Source organism: Neltuma alba, unplaced genomic scaffold (assembly GCF_004799145.2).
Source record: "Neltuma alba isolate B1F8T4 unplaced genomic scaffold, ASM479914v2 tig00003917_pilon, whole genome shotgun sequence".
In the NCBI taxonomy this organism is placed as follows: domain Eukaryota; kingdom Viridiplantae; phylum Streptophyta; class Magnoliopsida; order Fabales; family Fabaceae; genus Neltuma; species Neltuma alba.
This window is the reverse complement of record NW_021633478.1, coordinates 38,229-57,826: the sequence shown is the minus strand read 5'-3', so window position 1 is coordinate 57,826 and position 19,598 is coordinate 38,229. Positions and strand designations below refer to the sequence as shown.

General features: G+C 33.8%; 2 protein-coding genes and 1 pseudogene across 2 annotated transcripts; 1 reads left to right on the top strand and 2 right to left on the bottom strand.

The window, feature by feature from the left end:
- Window positions 1-2,985: 2,985 nt before the first annotated feature.
- LOC114743019 (F-box protein CPR1-like) lies at window positions 2,986-3,981 on the bottom strand. Its single transcript, XM_028931242.1, has one exon. It carries the CDS (start codon window positions 3,979-3,981, stop codon window positions 2,986-2,988), a length of 996 nt encoding a protein of 331 aa, XP_028787075.1.
- Window positions 3,982-11,678: 7,697 nt separating this feature from the next.
- Window positions 11,679-17,140, top strand: LOC114743031 (U-box domain-containing protein 34-like). Its single transcript, XM_028931249.1, has 9 exons — window positions 11,679-11,947; window positions 12,880-13,001; window positions 13,077-13,192; window positions 13,350-13,477; window positions 13,658-13,941; window positions 14,026-14,124; window positions 14,547-14,975; window positions 15,558-16,310; window positions 16,553-17,140. The coding sequence occupies exons 1-9, from the start codon at window positions 11,794-11,796 to the stop codon at window positions 16,733-16,735; spliced, it is 2,268 nt and encodes a 755-aa protein (XP_028787082.1). The 5' UTR covers window positions 11,679-11,793; the 3' UTR covers window positions 16,736-17,140.
- Window positions 17,141-17,478: 338 nt separating this feature from the next.
- LOC114743036 (uncharacterized) lies at window positions 17,479-19,266 on the bottom strand (annotated as a pseudogene).
- Window positions 19,267-19,598: the final 332 nt, after the last annotated feature.

Below are 19,598 nucleotides of genomic sequence, written 5' to 3'. Positions count from 1 at the left end.
TTGGGGTCTTATATTTAATATTAAAATAAAAATCAAATGAACTCTTATATTAAGAACCGAATATAATTTTTCTTCCCCCGAAAAGAAGAAGCCTCTGTCTCTAATCCCAATATGCATGGTCTCCAACTCAACAATTGTGTTTGATAAGAAGCACTAAAGGGGTTGGGGTTAGAATTTAGTTTAGAAAAACCTATAAAAATAGTTAATACGAGAAATTGCTTGCTAATTAAAAATTAAACCTGCGTACCAAATAGGACCTGCGCATATTAAACAAATAAAATGAAATAAATGAGACGCATCATGAAATGATGCTAATAAAAGGATATTGAAGAGGATAAAACATTTCCCCTCTTGCCTACCTTTTTCTTTCTTTCTTTCTTTCTTTTTGGAATGAAAATGTATATTACTGGAATATTTTAAAAGGGGAAAAAGTTACATCAAAAGTTCGAGTTTTACAGAAGAGAGAATTACAAAGCCAACTGTTTACGAAATTCTGCAGCCTGCATGATATGCTGGGAAAGTGACAGCACTTCATTAACCAATCCATGCGGTTGTATATCTTCCTTGGCAAATTGCCTTCTATTGTGCGCAGACCATGATTTCCAACATAACGTTCCAAAAGTGATGCACCAAATAGTATTGGTTCTGCTGGTTTTTAAATGTCTCTAGCCGAATCACCTTTTTATTGGATTCGTAGTGTTTTTTTTTTTCACTACAAGAATTAGATTGACTTGCCAACTAAGAGTGGGCTGGATTTGAAGTAAAATCATGTTACGATGGAAGCATATTTTAATTTAAAACATAAAATCAAATATGCCTTGACATTTTTAATTAGAGACTGACTATATTATAGAAGTTCAATCTACATTCACATGAAAAACTTAGTAATGTGACATGTAAGTTCTCCTAGTCTAAAAGATTTGCCAGCAAAGGGACACTTGTTGCGAGCTCCCCAAAGCTTCTAGTTGATGATTCCCTTTTGCTTTCCTCTCTCAGGCTGGCACTGCGTGTTTTTATTTCTCTACAATGCGCGTTTTAAACCCATTCATTTGATTTTCTTTTCTTTTCTTTTTTTTTTTCCCTAGATGAGATCCATACATGTGCTAACTTATGAGTCCATCTCATCAAGCTAACGGTGTTAGTGTCATTTCAGATGAAATTAATGGTGTGAAGGCACCAGAAACTAACGTTTTATAACGGCCAAAATTTTAGAGACTAATATCATGTATTTGAAATTTCAGAGACCAATGCTAAAGTTTGCCTAAATTTGAGGGACCACAATTTGTATTAATCTTTTTTATTAATTCTGATAAAATATATTAAAATTACTTCATAAATAACATTAGAGAAGCTTTTTTTTGCTAAAGCATAGGTATTCTTCTATTACAGGCAATCTTATTCGAGACACTGTCGAGCACTAAATGTGGGCACCTCTCTCAGTGGGGATTTAAGTCTTAATTTATCACGTTGTGAGAAACTAACTCCTTTCGTTAGACCCAACCCCGTTAGTATTAGAGAAGCTTTTTTTTTTTTTTGGTAGATTTAGAGAAGCATTTTGTTCACGTATAGTAATGCTCGTGACATGATTGAAGGAGCCCAGATTACCAGCCATGCCTCCACGTCTGTTTGTTGGTGTTGTGGATTGGGTGGGCCCATTTCATATTTGTGTGTTGGGACCAAAAAGCCCGTAATATTTGGGCCGAGATGCGGGCTGGGTCACATACATAAAGGTTCGGCGGGTTCCGTTAAGTCCCTCGTTTCCCCCAATTTGCCACGTCATCGTAAGATATATGGAACATTTTTTACAGGTGCCGGTGGCTGTTGGGCTGGCCGGTGAAGGGTATTTTTGTCTACCCATTATCTTTTTAATCACAATAAATGATCAGGATCCTTTGTTGAGATTTCATTAATTCAATTAAAGTCTTTAAATATAATAAATGCATTTATGGTTGGCCCAAAAAAAAAAAATGCATTTATGAATTCTTCAATATTTGATTCTCCTTCTTTTTGACCTGCAATATGTGATTCACCTAAAACTCAATATACGTTCCTTTATATAAATATATATAAGAATATTAATATATACAACTAAAAATGTAGTAACAATTACTGTTATTGAAAAAAGATGCATACCACATTATACGTGTTCTTTTTATATTTTGGCATAAAACAAAGTCTTGCTTTATTCCGGTCCTATATATAAAAGCTAATTAAAAAATTGATTTTTATTTTAAATATAAAATCTCAATCCATTTAAATTTAAACAATGGATAATTATTGTATTAAATCCTCAACAATCAACATCAAACTGTGGCGTCTTATGAATATTTATACACAAAATTATTCTTAATGTGTATCCATCGCTTATATTAACTACCCAAGTTACTGGGAATGACATGGGAACAAATTTTTCTATACAATCACACTACACTTAATCTCTAACAAAATAATATCAAAACCGAGAATTATTTCATTGCATTGATAAGAAAACATCATCGATACATTAAACATAAGATGGACACATGAACTAAGAAAGTTTGTCTGAGAAAACATAAGTTCAACAGCTAGTCTGACTCTACATTAATGATGATCATAACTTAAATCAAACTATACCTGACTATGAGTTCAATCAAGGCTTTGAATTTCAACCATCTTCAAAGAAACCAAATCTGCAACATAAGAAGTTGTCAAATTTTTGGCAAAATAAATTTCAAAGCCAGATCCAGTCAGGTCCAGTTTAAGGTATGCTTGAATTGAGGAGAATGGAACAAAAAGTTTGGTTTTGAGCTTCTCCCTAGATTTAGACTCAGATCAAACCTTTCCTTCTCTTCTATCTCCATTCTCTTTAATCCAAACATACCCTGAAACTTACTCGTCCTCTAACACAGATAAGGGGAAAATGCTTTCCACCTATCTGAAAGCCTGAAACATTTGAGGGGCAACATGAATTGGAAATTGCTGGACTTGCTGATGAGCTTTAGGGTTTTATGAAATCAAAGGTTGATCATCCTCTCCCACAAGAATCTCATCTTCTTTCCAAAATCCCAAGAACATCCAATCTCCAACACATGGTCCAATTACATATCTTTTATTCCAAGAGGCTTCAACCCCATACTCGCCCATAACCCAAATCTCAATCTGAATATCCATTGCGTAATTCAAATTATATTCCTTAACATAAGCAATAGAGTCATTGATGACAGCAACATTACACTCAATAAGTTGATGAGCTGAATTATCAGTATCATCTTTTGGCAACTTCATTTTCCAAAATGCATCGTCACTCATGTCAAAGCAAATAATGGCTTCATCAAAGAGACCAAGGGTCAACCAATGATAAACCCCTTTTAGATAGGAGCAAAATTCTGGAGAAATTAAACTATAAACAGACTCAGTAACATTGATCATTCCCCATGAATTGGTACTAAGATTATACACCTCAGCTTTAAAGGGCTTGCAGTCTTCCATGTCAAAGTCCATCGTAGTCAAAATTCTAACAACCTTATAGTCATTTGTCCCAGGAACAATACCAAAGCCAAGTATGACAAGGTCATCTTTCTCGGAAACTTGATGGTGAGGTGAAGGAAGGACCTTGACCTCCCTCGTTGCTGGATTCCACAAGCATAACTCATCTGTGCAGTCAAAGTAAGTATGATGAAGACAGGAAATACCATTGGAAGGACCATAAGGTATGATTTCACCCAGGATTTTGTTCGAGAGCCGCAGAAGGTCCAGATCAATTACAGACTCTAAGAGGTCATCAGAAAGCAATGTTGCAAAAAAACCTTTTAATGTTTCGCTATGAAAGGCCAGCATACCTGGTTGGCTTTGTGAGAACTGAAAGTGTTTGTTGATGAAACTATGGCTGGTGATTAGAGCATAGGTGCATTTGTTCACAACTTTGCAGCGCATCAGATCTTTCACAGGGAGTTTCAAGAGGATTTCCGCCATGATATCTTGGGGTCGTTGCTTGCATTCCATTATGTTTTTGTGCCCCTTCTGGCTTGGTGATGATGCAGAGCAGCGAGTGTATATGGCACAATGGCAGATTACAAAACCGTCATACTCTGCATCTATCAGCAGTCAACAGTTGACAAATCACAGCATATTATTGATTTACTAATTTTTATATCATACTAAAATATAATATTATGATTTTTCAAATAAATGTTTTGATATGTTATTTGATTTTGTTAAGATTTATTGCTATTAATTATGATCACTAATTAAATATATTAATAGCTATGAAATTATCATGAATTACTGTTAAATGGTATATGAATTTTATTGTTATCTTATTTTTAATAATATATTCGAGAATATGTTTATGATGTACCATTATTTGCATATGACATGTATTGTTGGGTTAAGAATAGAAGGAGATTGCATGGATATAAATTACCACGTGGTATGTCATCACTCGGTGCACAGTGGATGGCACTTGTCAGGGCCCCTTCTTCCATGTTTTCCTTTGGTCAGGAATTCATTGGAGCTATGAGACATGTGACACCTCCCTATTCACAAAGGAGGGGAGCCATAGTCCGAGTTTGAGCTCTATATATTTGGCCGAATATATCTCTAGTATCGGTGAGCTTGGAATAATTCAGTAAAATGGATTAGTTCCTATCGGACTATGTGTTAGCCTATGGCTCCAGTCAGCGGTATAAGGATGGACGGTGATATAAGGAAGGCAACATATTGTATTATTTTTGGATATATTGAAAAAAATGAAATTGAATTGAATATATTAAATCCATGATTTTTAATATATACATATATACAGACATAAACAGATTTTTGATTTATCATATATGTTTTGCTTGTATATGTTAGAATTTCAGTAGTTACTGAGACGTTTGATCTCACCCCTTATATTAACAATTTTTAGGCGAAGGATCTAGTAGGAATCAAGAAAAGGCACCACTGGAGTGAGCCGTGAAGACTTTTGTGCTCCTCAAGCACATGCTATGTTATATTTTTATTTGCCATGACTATAAGACTTTAATAGTTTATTTTGTTGTGTTAGAAACATTTTGAAATTATGACCTGTTTGGAGTATTAGTAATGTATGGATTTTTATATGAAATATTTTATCAAGTATATAATATAATTATGAGGGGTGTTACAAAGGGAACCTTCTAACTAAATAAAAAGTTTCACATCTAAACTTTGAAGGCAGTGGATAAGATAAATCTACGAGTTACCTAGAAATTATTTTTATGTGTTTTTGAGATTTAACTGGGTTATAGAAGATAAAATCTGTCATTATTGTACTATTTACTAGTAAAAAAATTTATTTCATAAAAATGTTCAAATTATAATTTGTTAATGAAATATTTTTAAATTAAAAATTTTAAAAGTGATTTATATTAAAAAAAATTGGCTAATAAAATATTAAGCACCAACTAGGCAAAGTGATTGCTTCAATCTTAGTAGGATCTTTTTTTTTTTTTTGGACCAGCAAGTAGGATCTTGATCTTCCCCCATTCATTTGTAGGCATTTTGGGTTTATGAGCGAATGATATTTAAGATACTTGAAAGCTTTAAAAGTTAAAAAGTAGTGCTTTTGGAATTTTCTCTTAACAAATGAGATAATGTTGCTTGAGTATCACAAATTAATATAAACAAAATTAAAATATTTATTTTGAGCACTCAATGGCCAAACACCTCATATGTTTACACGTGTTGTTATTTCCATTAACTTTTTGTTCAATGATTCTTGCTTTGCTAATTTGTTCATTATTTTGACCCAAAGCATATGTCTTTTACATAAATTGGAAATGAATTTTCCCTGCTACACTAGATTTCGTATGAGTTCTACTACTACCTCTTGTGCTTGATATAAAAGTTAGTTGACTAATTTAAATAAATTATTAAGTTAGTTATTTGTAATTATTAGGTGTTATCTTTATTAAAATACTCTTGTTATTAATTATGTATATTAGCTATAACTACCATTTGATAGAATCTTTAACATGTACAATTACTATAAGGATTACTTTGAAAAAATAGATAAACATGAAAGACAAAGTGAATTAGGATCTTATATTTAAAACCAAATTAAAAGTCAAGTTAGCTTTTATATTAAAAATCGGAGGTAGTATTTTATAAAAATAAAAATAGAACCAATAAAAATTATTTTGTAAAAGGTGAGTCAACTTAACCCACCAAGCCTTTGTGATAGTGATATAAATCTTTGCTAATTAAGATGCTTTTCTTTCTTTTTTTGACCAGCAAATTAAGATGCTTTTCATACCAGTGAAAAAAAATGCTTTTAACATCTGATTTTTATATATTTTTTGGCCCAAAAAAATCTGATTGTCATTGGTCATGTAATAGAAAATCTTCTTTCCCCACGGTGAGTCGTGGATATTACTAGGAGTATTCATGTGGCGTGTTAGCCCGCTATGTCTGTCCAAACCCAGTAGAAAAATGCCCAACCCTATCCAAAAACATCCCAAAAGGCAGTTTCAAACAAGGTCATTTGTCAAGTAGGACTGGGCATCGAGCATGGTATGCCAATTAAAAAACCTATGTTAAAATTTGAATTTTTTTTTTATAACGACTCCTTCTGTTATATATTTTAATTATTGATGAAAATGTCATGGGTAACATTTTTTACACCAGTTAAAAAACTACGTTAAAAATACTCTTTTGCACTAGTATCATCTTCTAGAATGGATAATTTTCTTTGAATTCAACATCGCCTTCAAGAATATAAGCTTGTTCTGTGCTTGTCTTCACATAGGGCTACATAAGACAATAAACAAATTAGCTTGGAGCATCCAACCAAAAGAAAAAAGATTAGGTTTGGAGCATGATAGTTCTTCAATCAAACGTCATTAAAACCATCCAATTCTCGTATTTGGTACAGTCCTAAGATCATCATAAAATAGCATACATACCAACCCATATATATATACTCCTCCGGTCTTTTATATAAGACCTAATTATTAGATTAATTTTGATCCTAAATATAGGACTTATTTCTCATATTTATTAATTTTTTCTAAATTATCTTTATGGATACTCCCTCAACCATAATTAAGTAAATGAGGGACGGAAGATATTAAGAAAGATGATTATGTTATTTTAGGAAAAACATGTCATATTTTTATAATTAAATAACTTACTTAATTTTCTTAATCTAATTATATTAGTTAAAGAGGTTTTATATTAAAAACCGGAGGAGTATATATTATTGTGTCCTTCACGACAATAAATAAATTCTTTGCTAGCTAAGATTATTGGGAATTTGTGAGTTAGAATTAGACTTGGAGGTAATGAATTGGGTCATTGATTATTCTGGTTTTAAAAAACATAATGATTCCAAATTTAAATTTTATGTAAATAGTTTTGTAACCTAATTGAAAACTCTTTTATAAATGTGAGGTAGTGCGTTAAATCCCGCTTAAAAAAGATTAGAGAGATGGATTATTAAGTTGTAAGGATTAAGGGATTATTTGTACATAGTCTGTAATTTATAAGAGTTTTGTGTAATTTAGTTAAAGATTTAATATTTTGATGAAAATTTTTTAGAATGAAACGTTATATATTGGCAAACAGCAAGGAAAGAGTTTGGGTGCCAATGATGGGCAGATCTAGACGGTCAAGAACTGATGATTTATTTGTTTTTATTTTTATAAAATAATTACTTTAATAGATACAAAATCTAAAACAAAGACAATTTTTTAGCTATCGTTTTTTTTAAAAAAATAGTTATTTTTATTTAAAAATAATTATTTAAAATTTAAATCTTTCAATCAGATCTGAATGGTACAAGATTGATATGCTTAGAGTACCCAGCTATCAACGCAATAACCCGCCGCCGCCATATATATTCTATCCGAATGAATGGTTTAAATATTATAATTGTGGAGGAAGTGCCAAATAAGATGCGAATCAACAAAGAAGGGTTAAACCATGTTATTCCCTCAGAGGTCATATCATCGTAGCTATGGAGGGTTCAATGAAACATACATTCCTCAACATCCCTCTCCTAATAACTCCTATATATACAACACCAAGGATCCCCCTTATACAAACACAAACCCTTGAAAACATAGAACTCTCTCTCTCTCTCTCTCTCTCTCTCTCTCGTCTCTCTCTCTCTCTCTCTCTCCTCTCTCTCTCTCTCTCTCTCTCTCTCTCTCTCTCTCTCTCTACTCTCTCTCTCTCTCTCTCTCTCTCTCTCTCTCAGAGTGTGTGTGTATGCGTATATATATCTTTGAAGCTATATATATTTACAGAAACTAAGAACAAGCTCAGAGAATTAAGTTGCAGAAGTAAGTTGTGGAAACGGAGGTGACAGAAGAGAGTGAGCGCTTGGCTTTTTCTTGCATGGCCATTTCATGCTAAAGCTGTGTGCTTGCTCTCTTCTGTCACCACCTCCTCTCTCTTCCTTTCTTTCTCTCTCCCTCTCATCTCTCTAGTCACACAATAATTTGCCTTTACTACATTTAACTTATGTATGCTTCTTCATGTACGTTTGTTTCTATACATGCTGATCCAATTTGTGTCGTTTCAGCTAAGTTATTACATGTTTTCTGAAGCCTGCTTCTGTTCCACAACAGATGCAAACAAGAAGACACCATACTGATAGATTGAAGCTGCACACACACACACACATCTCTGAATCAAACGATTCTCGATCTGTTTGAGGACCACACACACACAATTGTCTTCTTCGGGAGACATATGTTGTACATGTTTTAAGATTTACTTATGTTCTATCATGGAGGATTCAACGCCTGTTCTATATATATAGAAGATATGAAATTGTGTGTGTGAGGAACATTTTAGTTATACGTCTTGTGTAAATGCATAATTAAAGGTGCAGTAGTGAAATTATTCTCTCTTGAAAGAGATACCTATACATGTAAAAGTCAGCAGAGTGCCATGCATGCCCCCACCACATGAAATCGTGTCGTCATAGACACACACATATATGATACTCCTCCGATACTTAATATAAGACTTAATTAATTAATTTGAGTAGATTAAAAATGTTAGTTAAATTAGTTAATATGAAATATTTTTTTCTGAAACCGTAGTCATCTCCTTAATTCTCTCCCTCCCTTTTCTACTTGATTGTTGTTGAAGGAATCAATGGGTTTAATTTAGAAAAAAATTAATGAACATGTAAAATAGGACTTGTATATATGACCAATATTAATTCATTAATTAGTTCCTATATTAAAAATGAGTGTGTGTATCATCAGTGACGTGGGAAAATTCTGAAGATCAAATCATGTGTATGCTCACCATGTACAAGTTGGGTATGGGCTTCCGTCCATGCAAAAAAAAGCCCAATATTTGAAGCTCATTGTGCCAAGTAAAGTGGACATTCCGGTCAAAAATATAAGCATAGTGGACAGATTAGGATAAGAAAGTGAGAGATATCATTTAAAGGTGCTCTCGTTTGAGAGAAAGGAGATATACTTCATTTTCGCATCTTCATAAGGCAGTCTTTTTGTGTTCATTAACAGTTGGATCAGGTCACTTTCAACATTGGCATTGATGATACGTTGCTTGGTATAAGAAAGTTGGTTTTGAACTTTATTTTCTGGGTAGTTTTTCAGCTTTTTTATTCTCTATTATAAATTTATTGCTTTTATTGTTTGGATAACTATTTGCACTTTTGTGCATATGATTGAGGCTCTCCTATATCCCATTTTAATTATAGTTGAACTAATTCTTGGCTTGGACGACTCATAGTTTTTAACTTGTATTTAGGGGTTTCTAACAATGATTCCAATGTCTGTTGTTGTTGTTTTGTTTAATTTCTGCTGTATATTTATTTACTCGCTCCTCTAACATTATTGCAGGTGAAGAGAATTTACCTTCGTATAGGTCATATTGGCCTCAATTGTGTTTTTCTTATTAGTACGTACACATAAAACATCGAACTGTGTCTGATTTTGTAATCTCTCGTGCCATTTGGATAAACCTCTTCAAGAGGGAAAATTTTATGTATTGAACTTAATTTTCTAGGAATTAGTTTTGCAAATTAAAGTGAGTCATGATAAATTATAATGGAAATCCATGTCGCATCGTTATGCTGTTTGTTTTCCTGTATTATTATATGAACCGATATGCATGAACAAGATAAAAAACGGCAAGGTTGGGCTATTTATATATGGATAAGAAAGTTATATATTACCTCTCGTCTTTAATATAAAATTTGTTTAATTTTTATTTTCATTCTAAATATAATATCACAATTCATTTTGTCTCTCATATTTTTTTTTCCCTTAAGATAACCCTTGTAATAATAGTAGTTCTAGTTAATGTACTTGATTAGCAAGAATATTTAAGAAAAACAGTACTTACAAATAACCAATTTAATTAGTTTTCTTAATCTATTTAAATTAGTTAACTGGTTCTTATATTAAAAAACAGAAATATTATTATTTCTGCTTTTCTCTACCAATTATTGGTAATTAATTAGGCGGCATATAAATCTATCTCTTGGAAACAAGAATTTTGATCTGAGCATGTTGTGAGACTATATTCTTGACGATCATACACTTGACTGGGTTTTGCATGAAGCACAAAAACGTCACCTAATAAGTTGACTTTACCGCTACTACTAATAATAAGGGGGTTGTCCATCGTTGTCCCCATCTGCGGCCAAAACCCTTTTTGCACTGCTTTCTAGGGCAACTTGTCCCACTAACAAATTTGATTGGAAAGAACACTTACAATGAAATTGTCTTAAATTACTTCCAAATCCCTTAAAACTTATTAGTAATAATTTGGATTCAAAATTTTTTTTCCTTATTACGCATAAGTATTCCTTTAATATAAGTAATTTTGTTAGAAGCATTGTCAGATACTAAATGTGAATGTCTTTCCGAATAAAAATTTAAATATTAATTCATCACATTGTAAGATATGAATTCAAAAGATTTATCAATAATAATTCATTTGTTTTTTTAAAACTTATGTTTAGTTTTTCCTTGAATCTACTGGGAAAAGTTACAAGTTTCATTGGAATTCCTTACTTATTTTTTAATTTAAAGATATATAGTTTTTAACTTTCATTAAAAAAAAAAGAGAATTCTTTAACATAACGAATAAAAAGCTATAAATTTAAATCATTTAAACTTAATTTGAACGATACAAAGTTATAAACCTCATCTTAAGAATAAGCACTAAAGAAACATAAATGTAACAACAAATATAAGTTTAATTTTTATAGTAAAGATTAAAAAAATACTAAATTTTTCTTGTATATTTAACTTACAATATTTAAATATAAAAACTCCAAATTTATTTTTAGTAAAACCCAAAACTAAAAGAAAACCAGGTATATCTGAAATGTGGAAATTTTAATAAAATTTAAAGGTTGTAGCATCCATTTTGCTCTAAAAAATACTACCTCCGGTCCTTAATATAAGACCCTATTTTATTTTTATTTTAGTCCTAAATATAAAACCTCAATCTACTTTATCTCTCATATTTATACATTTTTTCCAAAGTAGCCCTTCTAACAATGATAGTTCTAACCAATACACTTGATTAGTAAGAATATTTTAGGAAAGATAACACCTATTTAAGACAAATAACTAACTCAACTTACTTTCTTGGCTCTTATAATTAGGATTGTAGTAAAACCAAAAGAGAAGTCAACTGCAGGTCAAAATGCATTTGGTTATAGTTTGCGAACTAAAAAACAAGTTTTCTGATATTCGATCTTCCAGTTTTTGCTGCAAAATTTGAAGCCTTTGACGAAGAAACAAGTTCCGACGAGTTGACCACTCTACAATCCCTGGCCTTGCCGGCATAGGGATGAGATCAGTAGCCGTTGCTGTCAACGGCGGCTCCAGCGCTGGCAGGGGTAGCCGGCGAGCCGTCCAGTGGGCGGTGGAGAATCTTATGCCTCAAGCCGATAGGTTCATCTTAGTTCATGTTATGCCCCGAATCGCTTCAATCCCAACACCATGTATGTAACTGATTTATGCCTAATTCAAAAATAACTCAATCTTCGTAGTTTTTTGTCCCAGTAGTCAAGTTTGCTCCTGTATAATTTTTGTATAACCAAACAATTCCTTTTGGTTTTGTGCTGCGAATTCAAACTGCATATCTCTAGAGACAAAAGGGTTTCTTTTTTTTTTCCTGAATTTTTAAAGACATCTCTTCATTTCTTCAGACATAAGCAATCCACTCTCCAAACTTGAAAATGAGCTAAATTTAAGTCTTGATTATTAATAAAGTTGTTTTCAATTCCTTCAACTTCTTATCCATCGAAATGGTCATTAATTGCGAAGCATTTTCGTCTTGAAGAGAGAATCATGAAAATTAAGAAAACCAGGTGGGAGGTTAGAATAAGTAGTTCAGCCGGTAGCGTGTTATTAGCTCGAACAATTATCTGGACTAGCCATGACAAATTGAAGTAATTTGCTATTTTCTAATTTTGATATGTTTTTAATTAGAAGTTAAACAGTGCACAAGTAGACAGAACGTTCCATTTCTTATGATTCTGAGGCCGATGGGTTAGGCAATATCAAACTATTTGAGTATTTTTCTTAACAACAAAAGCTTTCAACATAGACATAGAATCAATGCCCTTGTGACTAGGTCTAGATCTTGATTCTTATAGCACTTCTTGCAATTCTCCAGCGACGCCAAGCATAGTGAGCATATAAGAAATTGCTTCTTTCTGATAGATTTTAATCAGAAAATAGAAATTATGATAAAGCTATCCATTGGCCTAATACACTGAACCTCAAAAGTAATCTATAGTTCTAAACTGAACGCAGCTTAAGACAATCACATGATTTAATACATTTTTGCTTCAGTGAAGATGTTTTAGAGGTCACTGGAGACCCATACTGAAAACTAGTGCATTGATATTGTTGGATTTTCTGATGTTAGCTGGAGAGTGTATCCCTGTTATGGATCTAGATGCCCATGTGGCAACAGCTTATATTCAGGATGTAAAGGAGAAGTTCGAGCAAATCTTTACTCAATTGAAGAAACTCTGCAAAACAAGCACAGTGAGTACATATTCTTGTCTTTATCTATTGCCAAGACTGCACTGCCAGAGAATTCATATCCTGGAAATGTCGTAGGTTGAAACCTTGTTGCTGGAAGATGACGATCCTGCAACTGCACTACTTAGATATATATCAGAATCAGAGATTCAAATATTAGTGTTGGGAACTGGCTCTTCAAATTTTATAACAAGGTGCGCATCTTGAAAACTTCGTAACATTAAAATATGCAAATTCAAATTTTGAATTTTTATTACCTTTTCTGTGCTAGTGAGTTACTAGTACGTATGATTAAGAAAATGAGTATTCTTTTCATATACTTCCCCATAAATTCCATTTTTATTTTGTCAGGAAGCTAAAAGGACCAGGGATACCAACAACTGTTCTAAGATGTGCTCCTGACACTTGTGATGTATATCTTGTAGCTAGAGATAGAATTATATCAAAATTAGGCGATTCTTCATCTTCACCCTCACGTGGTATGGCGGAAATGCTTCCTTTTTAGCAATATCTGCTGCTAAGTCATAAACTCTTGAATGTGTCCACTGTCCACTTTACATTAATTTTCAATCATGCTTTTTGTAGGTTTGGGGTCATGAGTATATATATTAGTAGAGGCAGTTGTCAAGATTCTGACTCTCTCACTTTTCATCTGACAGAGAGCAGCTCAAGGTACTCCGTGTCTACACAAGGGAATCCAGGACATGTCGATGCTCAAATAACAGGACTTAATTCTTCCACAACGGGACTTGAATTTCTTGCAAACAGAATCCCATCAATGTCAGTCTCGGAGTGGAGTTTCATAGGTTCTCAAACATCTAGTGCTGCAAATTCTCTTAAAAATCTCACTATAAACGAAGGCAATCTAGAAAGCTTTAGAGATGATGCTGAAACTGCAAGCATCCACTCATTTGATTCCACGGCTTCTGCACAAATTGAACAAGTAATGTTTTTAGCCTTCCTGTTAGTATGATACTTGTGATTTTCCTATTCAGAAATGGTGTTCACATGATATTTACATATGCAGCCAGTCTTGCAAGAAATAGAGCAGCTGCAGCTGGAGTTACGGAATACTGTTGCCATGTATAAACAGTTTTGTGAAGAGTTGGCTCTCTCTCAAAGTAAGGTGAGAGTTTGCTAGTTTTATTCTAATTGTGACTTTTTGTGGGTCTCAAATTTAACTAACCTTATTTTCCTTTGTTATCAATTCTTAAGTTGAAGATTAATCAACAAGTTTTAACGTAAATATATGTTCTAAGTAATTACTTTACAAATATTTTCTAATTTTTGGACAAGGTAGACCTGACAAGGGACCTGAAGAATTCAATTTCTCAGAAATGGAAAAATAGCTCGTAAACTTTCTTATGTAATAAGACTTCAATTAAAGTTTACTTATCTGAAAGCCACAACCATGTCTGCTTCATTGTGGCAAGGTTGCCGGAACTGGAGTTCTATAATAACTAGGAGCTTGAAATACCACATTTTTGTGTCTCAAAATAAACAGCCTCACGGCTTGTTCTTACATCCTCTCATGTGTGTGCTCTGTAGGTTCATTTACTTTCAGCTGAATATCTTGAAGAATCAAGAAGAGTAAATGATTCCCTGAAAAGAGAGGAGGCTTTGAGAAAGATTGCTGCTGAAGAAAAAGAAAAGTATTTGAAAGTCATGGAGGAACTTGAGGAGGCAAAAATGAAGTTTGCAAAAGAGTCGTATGAAAGGCAGATGGCTGAACTTAATGTCCTCAAAGAATCTGTAGAAAGGAAGCGGATAATTGATACATTGCTCTCGAGTGACAAGAGGTACAGAAAGTACACTATGGACGAAATTAATGAAGCAACAGACAACTTTTCTAAGGATCTTTTGATTGGTGAAGGAGGTTATGGGAAGGTCTATAAGTGCAGGCTCGATCACACTACAGTAGCTGTAAAAGTTCTGCACCAGGATGCAATTAACAAGAAAGAGGAGTTTCTGAAGGAGGTTTTCCTTTCTCCTTTGAATTACTTCCTTATGAAGTGAGATTGATTGTGCTAACGTTTCTGTGCCAAGTTGAATTGGTTTTGAATTGTCATGTTCATCTGATGAAGTTCTTCATTCTTTTGATATTTCTAATGGGTGAACAGATATGTCTTATTATCAGACTTGATATAGGCAAGCTTCAGTATCTGATTAGTTTGAGAACTTTCAAAACTGGCAAGCTCACCACCAGAAGAGGAAAAGTTTTTATCCATAGATAGTTGCCAAATAGCTCCTCCTTGACTCATCTTGAATATTATTCCTGATGTTTTTCTTTCCAATTTGCCGCAAAAGCCCATGCTCTAATTCTAACCATGTATAATAATAATGGCAATCCCATATATTAAACTGACCTCTTGATACCTTGCTGGTTTATAAATTATTTAAACACTCATATCTGTGCTCCTTTACCTCTCATTGTTCCTTGTTTTCTAAACAACTGATGTGGTTTATAGTATCTTCAATGCATATTGCACTTTGTTCTCTTACTTTTTACTGTAATCACGTGGCTGGCATTCCTTTTGATTGTTTCCCCTTTTCTTGCAGGTTGAGATTCTAAGTCAGCTACACCATCCACACATGGTTTTGCTGCTAGGAGCTTGTCCTGAAACTGGCTGTCTTGTTTATGAATACCTGGAAAATGGAAGCCTTGATGACTACCTTTTCAGTAACAGTGGGAAACCCCCACTTCCTTGGTTCATTCGATTCCGTATAGTTTTTGAAGTGGCTTGTGGGTTATCGTTCTTGCATAATTCAACGCCTGAGCCAATTGTTCATCGAGATATGAAACCAGGAAATATCTTGCTGGACAGAAATTATGTGAGCAAAATTTCAGATGTTGGATTGGCTAAATGCCTTTCAGACGTCATACCTGACAATATAACTGAGTACAGAGAATCTATGCTTGCTGGTACTCTGCATTACATGGATCCAGAGTATCAGAGAACTGGCACTGTCCGACCAAAATCAGATGTATATGCATTGGGAGTTATAACTCTTCAATTGATAACCGCTCGCCATGCACGCGGACTCATTTTGGCTGTAGAAAATGCGGTTAAAAAAGGCTCCCTCTCTCATATTTTAGATAAATCAGCTGGAGATTGGCCACCAACCGAAACGGAAGAGTTGGCTCAAATTGCCCTGAGATGCTCGGCACTGAGATGCAGAGATAGACCAGATCTTGATACTGAAGTTCTTCCACTGCTCAAAAGAATCAATGATGTGGCAAATGCTACTGCAAAAGTGGGAAGAAATAGTAGCATTTGCCCACCAAGCCAATATTATTGTCCAATCCTTCAGGTAAAAGGTCCGCTCGTCTACATGATACGAGATTATAGCACTGTGTTGACTTAACAGTTTAAGCTTTTTACATATATGGTCTTTGAAACCATTCACGGACATTTATTTAATAGTAATGAAGTTTTTCAGATGAAGTTGTTGTTTTGGCTGTCCTCATCGTATTCAAATACTTTTTGTTCTCTTTTTTTTTTTTTGGTTTAGCTTTTTGTCTTTTTTTTTTCACTGTGACCTTGTTAATGTAGGAAATAATGGATGATCCACACATCGCTGCGGATGGTTTTACCTACGAGTATAGAGCAATCAAGGCATGGCTCAGCAAACACAATGTATCACCTGTAACTAAGCATACAATGCAGCATTCTACATTGATTCCAAACCATACGTTACGTTCGGCCATTCAGGAGTGGAGATCACGACAGAAGTGAAGCAAAACCATATGGTGGTATTTTATATGTGAACATCTTAGTTTTCCAAGTATTTAAAACATGTTTTTGATCATACCAAATATGATAAATTCTTATGCTAGGATACACAGAGACCAAAAACCACGGGCTACAGCCTACAAGGGACAGAATTTTTCATCACCACGTTTGAACTTTAGCATGTAATATTATTTGAGTGGCATAAAAGGGTTGCCCCGTTCCAGAACATTATGGAAGCTGAGGTTTTCACAGTTGTAAGGATGTAAATTGTCTTGTTTCTTTTCTTTTCAGTTGTAAAAAAAAAACACATCATAGATATTTCAGGTATGTAAATTGTCCGATGGCCTTTTGGTTTTTCTGTTTCTAATCTTTTTGGACTGAATTTTGTGTTTCTAATCTTGTTGAACATCTTCCCACGATTTCACTTACCGCTACACATTGTCGCTCTTTTTTGGAGCGTCCTTAAATTGGAGGAGTTAGTAGTATCTTTTTTCACATTTTCATATGCAACCAGAGTGCACTCCGCGCATTTACACATAACCGGAGATAAACTGGACTATTTACAAGCTTTTCAACAATGCATCTTCATCTCTCTAGATATGTTAATATTAAGATATATTCTTAATATTCTGACCCAAAATGGAAAAAAGGATGTCCTCTGAATATGATATCACTATGAAAAACAACACCATCATACAAGATCAGCTAATACATTGATGCTGCTTCTGCATGGCAGGTTAGTTCAATATGCATAATCCTTTACATTACATATATGAATTCATCTGTACACTCATTTCTAGAGACTTTTTATCCAACTCAATAGCCAATAATATCAGACATCTACTTGTGTAAATTCTAGAGCATTAGCATCTGGATCACGTGTGAAGATTGCTGGTCTTCCAGATTTGCTTAGTGTGTAAGGTATACCTGAAGTGTAAGAAAACACTCAAACTAAGAGTTTGTTTGGTAATCAGAAAAATAAATGAATTGAACAAAATGGTGTTGAAGATGAAAAATGATCCTTGTTTCCCTATGTATGAAAAATAACAAAAAGAAAAAACATAAAAACTATTGAATAATGATTATGAAGATATAATAGACAGTACAAAAACTTCACAGATAGGGGCCAAACAGGAAGACATGGTGAAGGGCAAGGTATTAAATTTAAACAAGGAAAGGAGTACCAGCTTCATCAAGGATTGTTTTCAGCTTCGACACATCCCGGATTGCGATGCACGTATGACGATCTCGACCTCCATGTTCAGGTCTTCCAGTTAAAGGATCAGGATTTGGAAGCTCCATCAAATGAATCATCTCAGAACCTACCCAAAGCCAAGCACCTCTGTATGGAAGCTTATCATGCGGCCTGGCTTCATTAATCTTGAGACCTGATTTGCATTGAAACCAGTTGTTGAAACAGTTTATTCTTGTCAAAAACAAAGTGTACAGAAAAAATATTAGTTAGAGAGAAAATATACATACCTAGCACGTTTTGGTAGAAGTCTAGTGATTTTTCCAGGTTCTCACAAAATTCCAACATGGTGTACACTAACAACCCCATAATCTGAAAAATAACAGCAGCATGAATTGGATAAGAACATAAAATAGGAAAGGTAGGTCATATGCTTCCCTTTATGACTCAAATCTAAATAACAAGATGGATAAGAAAAATCTAGTCCGAAATATATTAATATCAGGAAATTAACAATAATTAGCATATTTTCCATTAGGTGCTTAAATAAAAATATAGCAGCGGTACGAGACACTATCTATTTGGAGCAAATAATGTGGTGTTCTGGTGTAAAAGATGACGACGTGATAGGCATCCTTCAACACCATACCATTTTCTTCGTTGGCGCGAACTGGTTCTTTCTCGAGCACATTTCCTTCAATCTGCTGAGCTTTCACTGACAAACTAGACACAGGACATCTACCAGTTCTTCCGAAAGCATGATCGAATTTCACTGGGAAGCTAACATAATTGGCCTACAAGAGAAGAATAAGCCAGATGATTTAGAGAAGAATCAAGATGTTAAGAGACGAAAGGAAGAGAGGGAATCTGAAGAAAACGGATGTTAAATGAAAACTTTCCTTCCCCTTGTTTGAAGAAATTTTTCCCCACAGGAAACTCTCTTCTCAAGCTAATGGATTACTACAGCTTAAGTTTGTTTAAGCTCAATTCTTCGTTCTGCATAATATTTCCCACGACAAAAAATCAAATATTCCATTACCCTCTTCCTCTAACTCAAGACAACGACTGTGTCATATTCATTCCCTAGATTCAAACCCGTTATTTCCCTGATCACAACTAGAGAACCAAATTCCCAATTTCCCGACTTAAAAGTCCTGTAAAACCTCAAATAACAAGCAACACAAGAGTTTGATGTATGCGAGATTGCGAGATGACTGTAACTGGAAAAACTACCTTGTGAAGTTGTAGAGGAGAAATAAAGGAAGAAGCTTTGAGAAGGGAAGCCATGGTGGAAGTGCATTTGCTGAAATCTGGTGCGTGTTTTGTTTTATGAAGTCGGAATCAGACAAGAAGCCTCCAACGAGTGGATAGAACCCTTCTGTGCCTGAGGCTCACAAATTGCAGAGCGAAAAGGAGCCACTAATATGGCGAATGGCGGACTAAATTAATATTGTAAATATCAAACATTTATGTGTTCATGTAATAAATACTAAATACTTCCTCCTAATAAATAATTTATAGATATTTAAAAAATAATTAAATTAGTTATTTGTACAATTTGTACATTGATTTCTATAAGATATTCTTTATTTGTAAAATTTTTACATTGATTTCTATAATATATTCTTTTAATTATTTACATTGAAAATTATCTTATTAATAAAAATTCAGCGG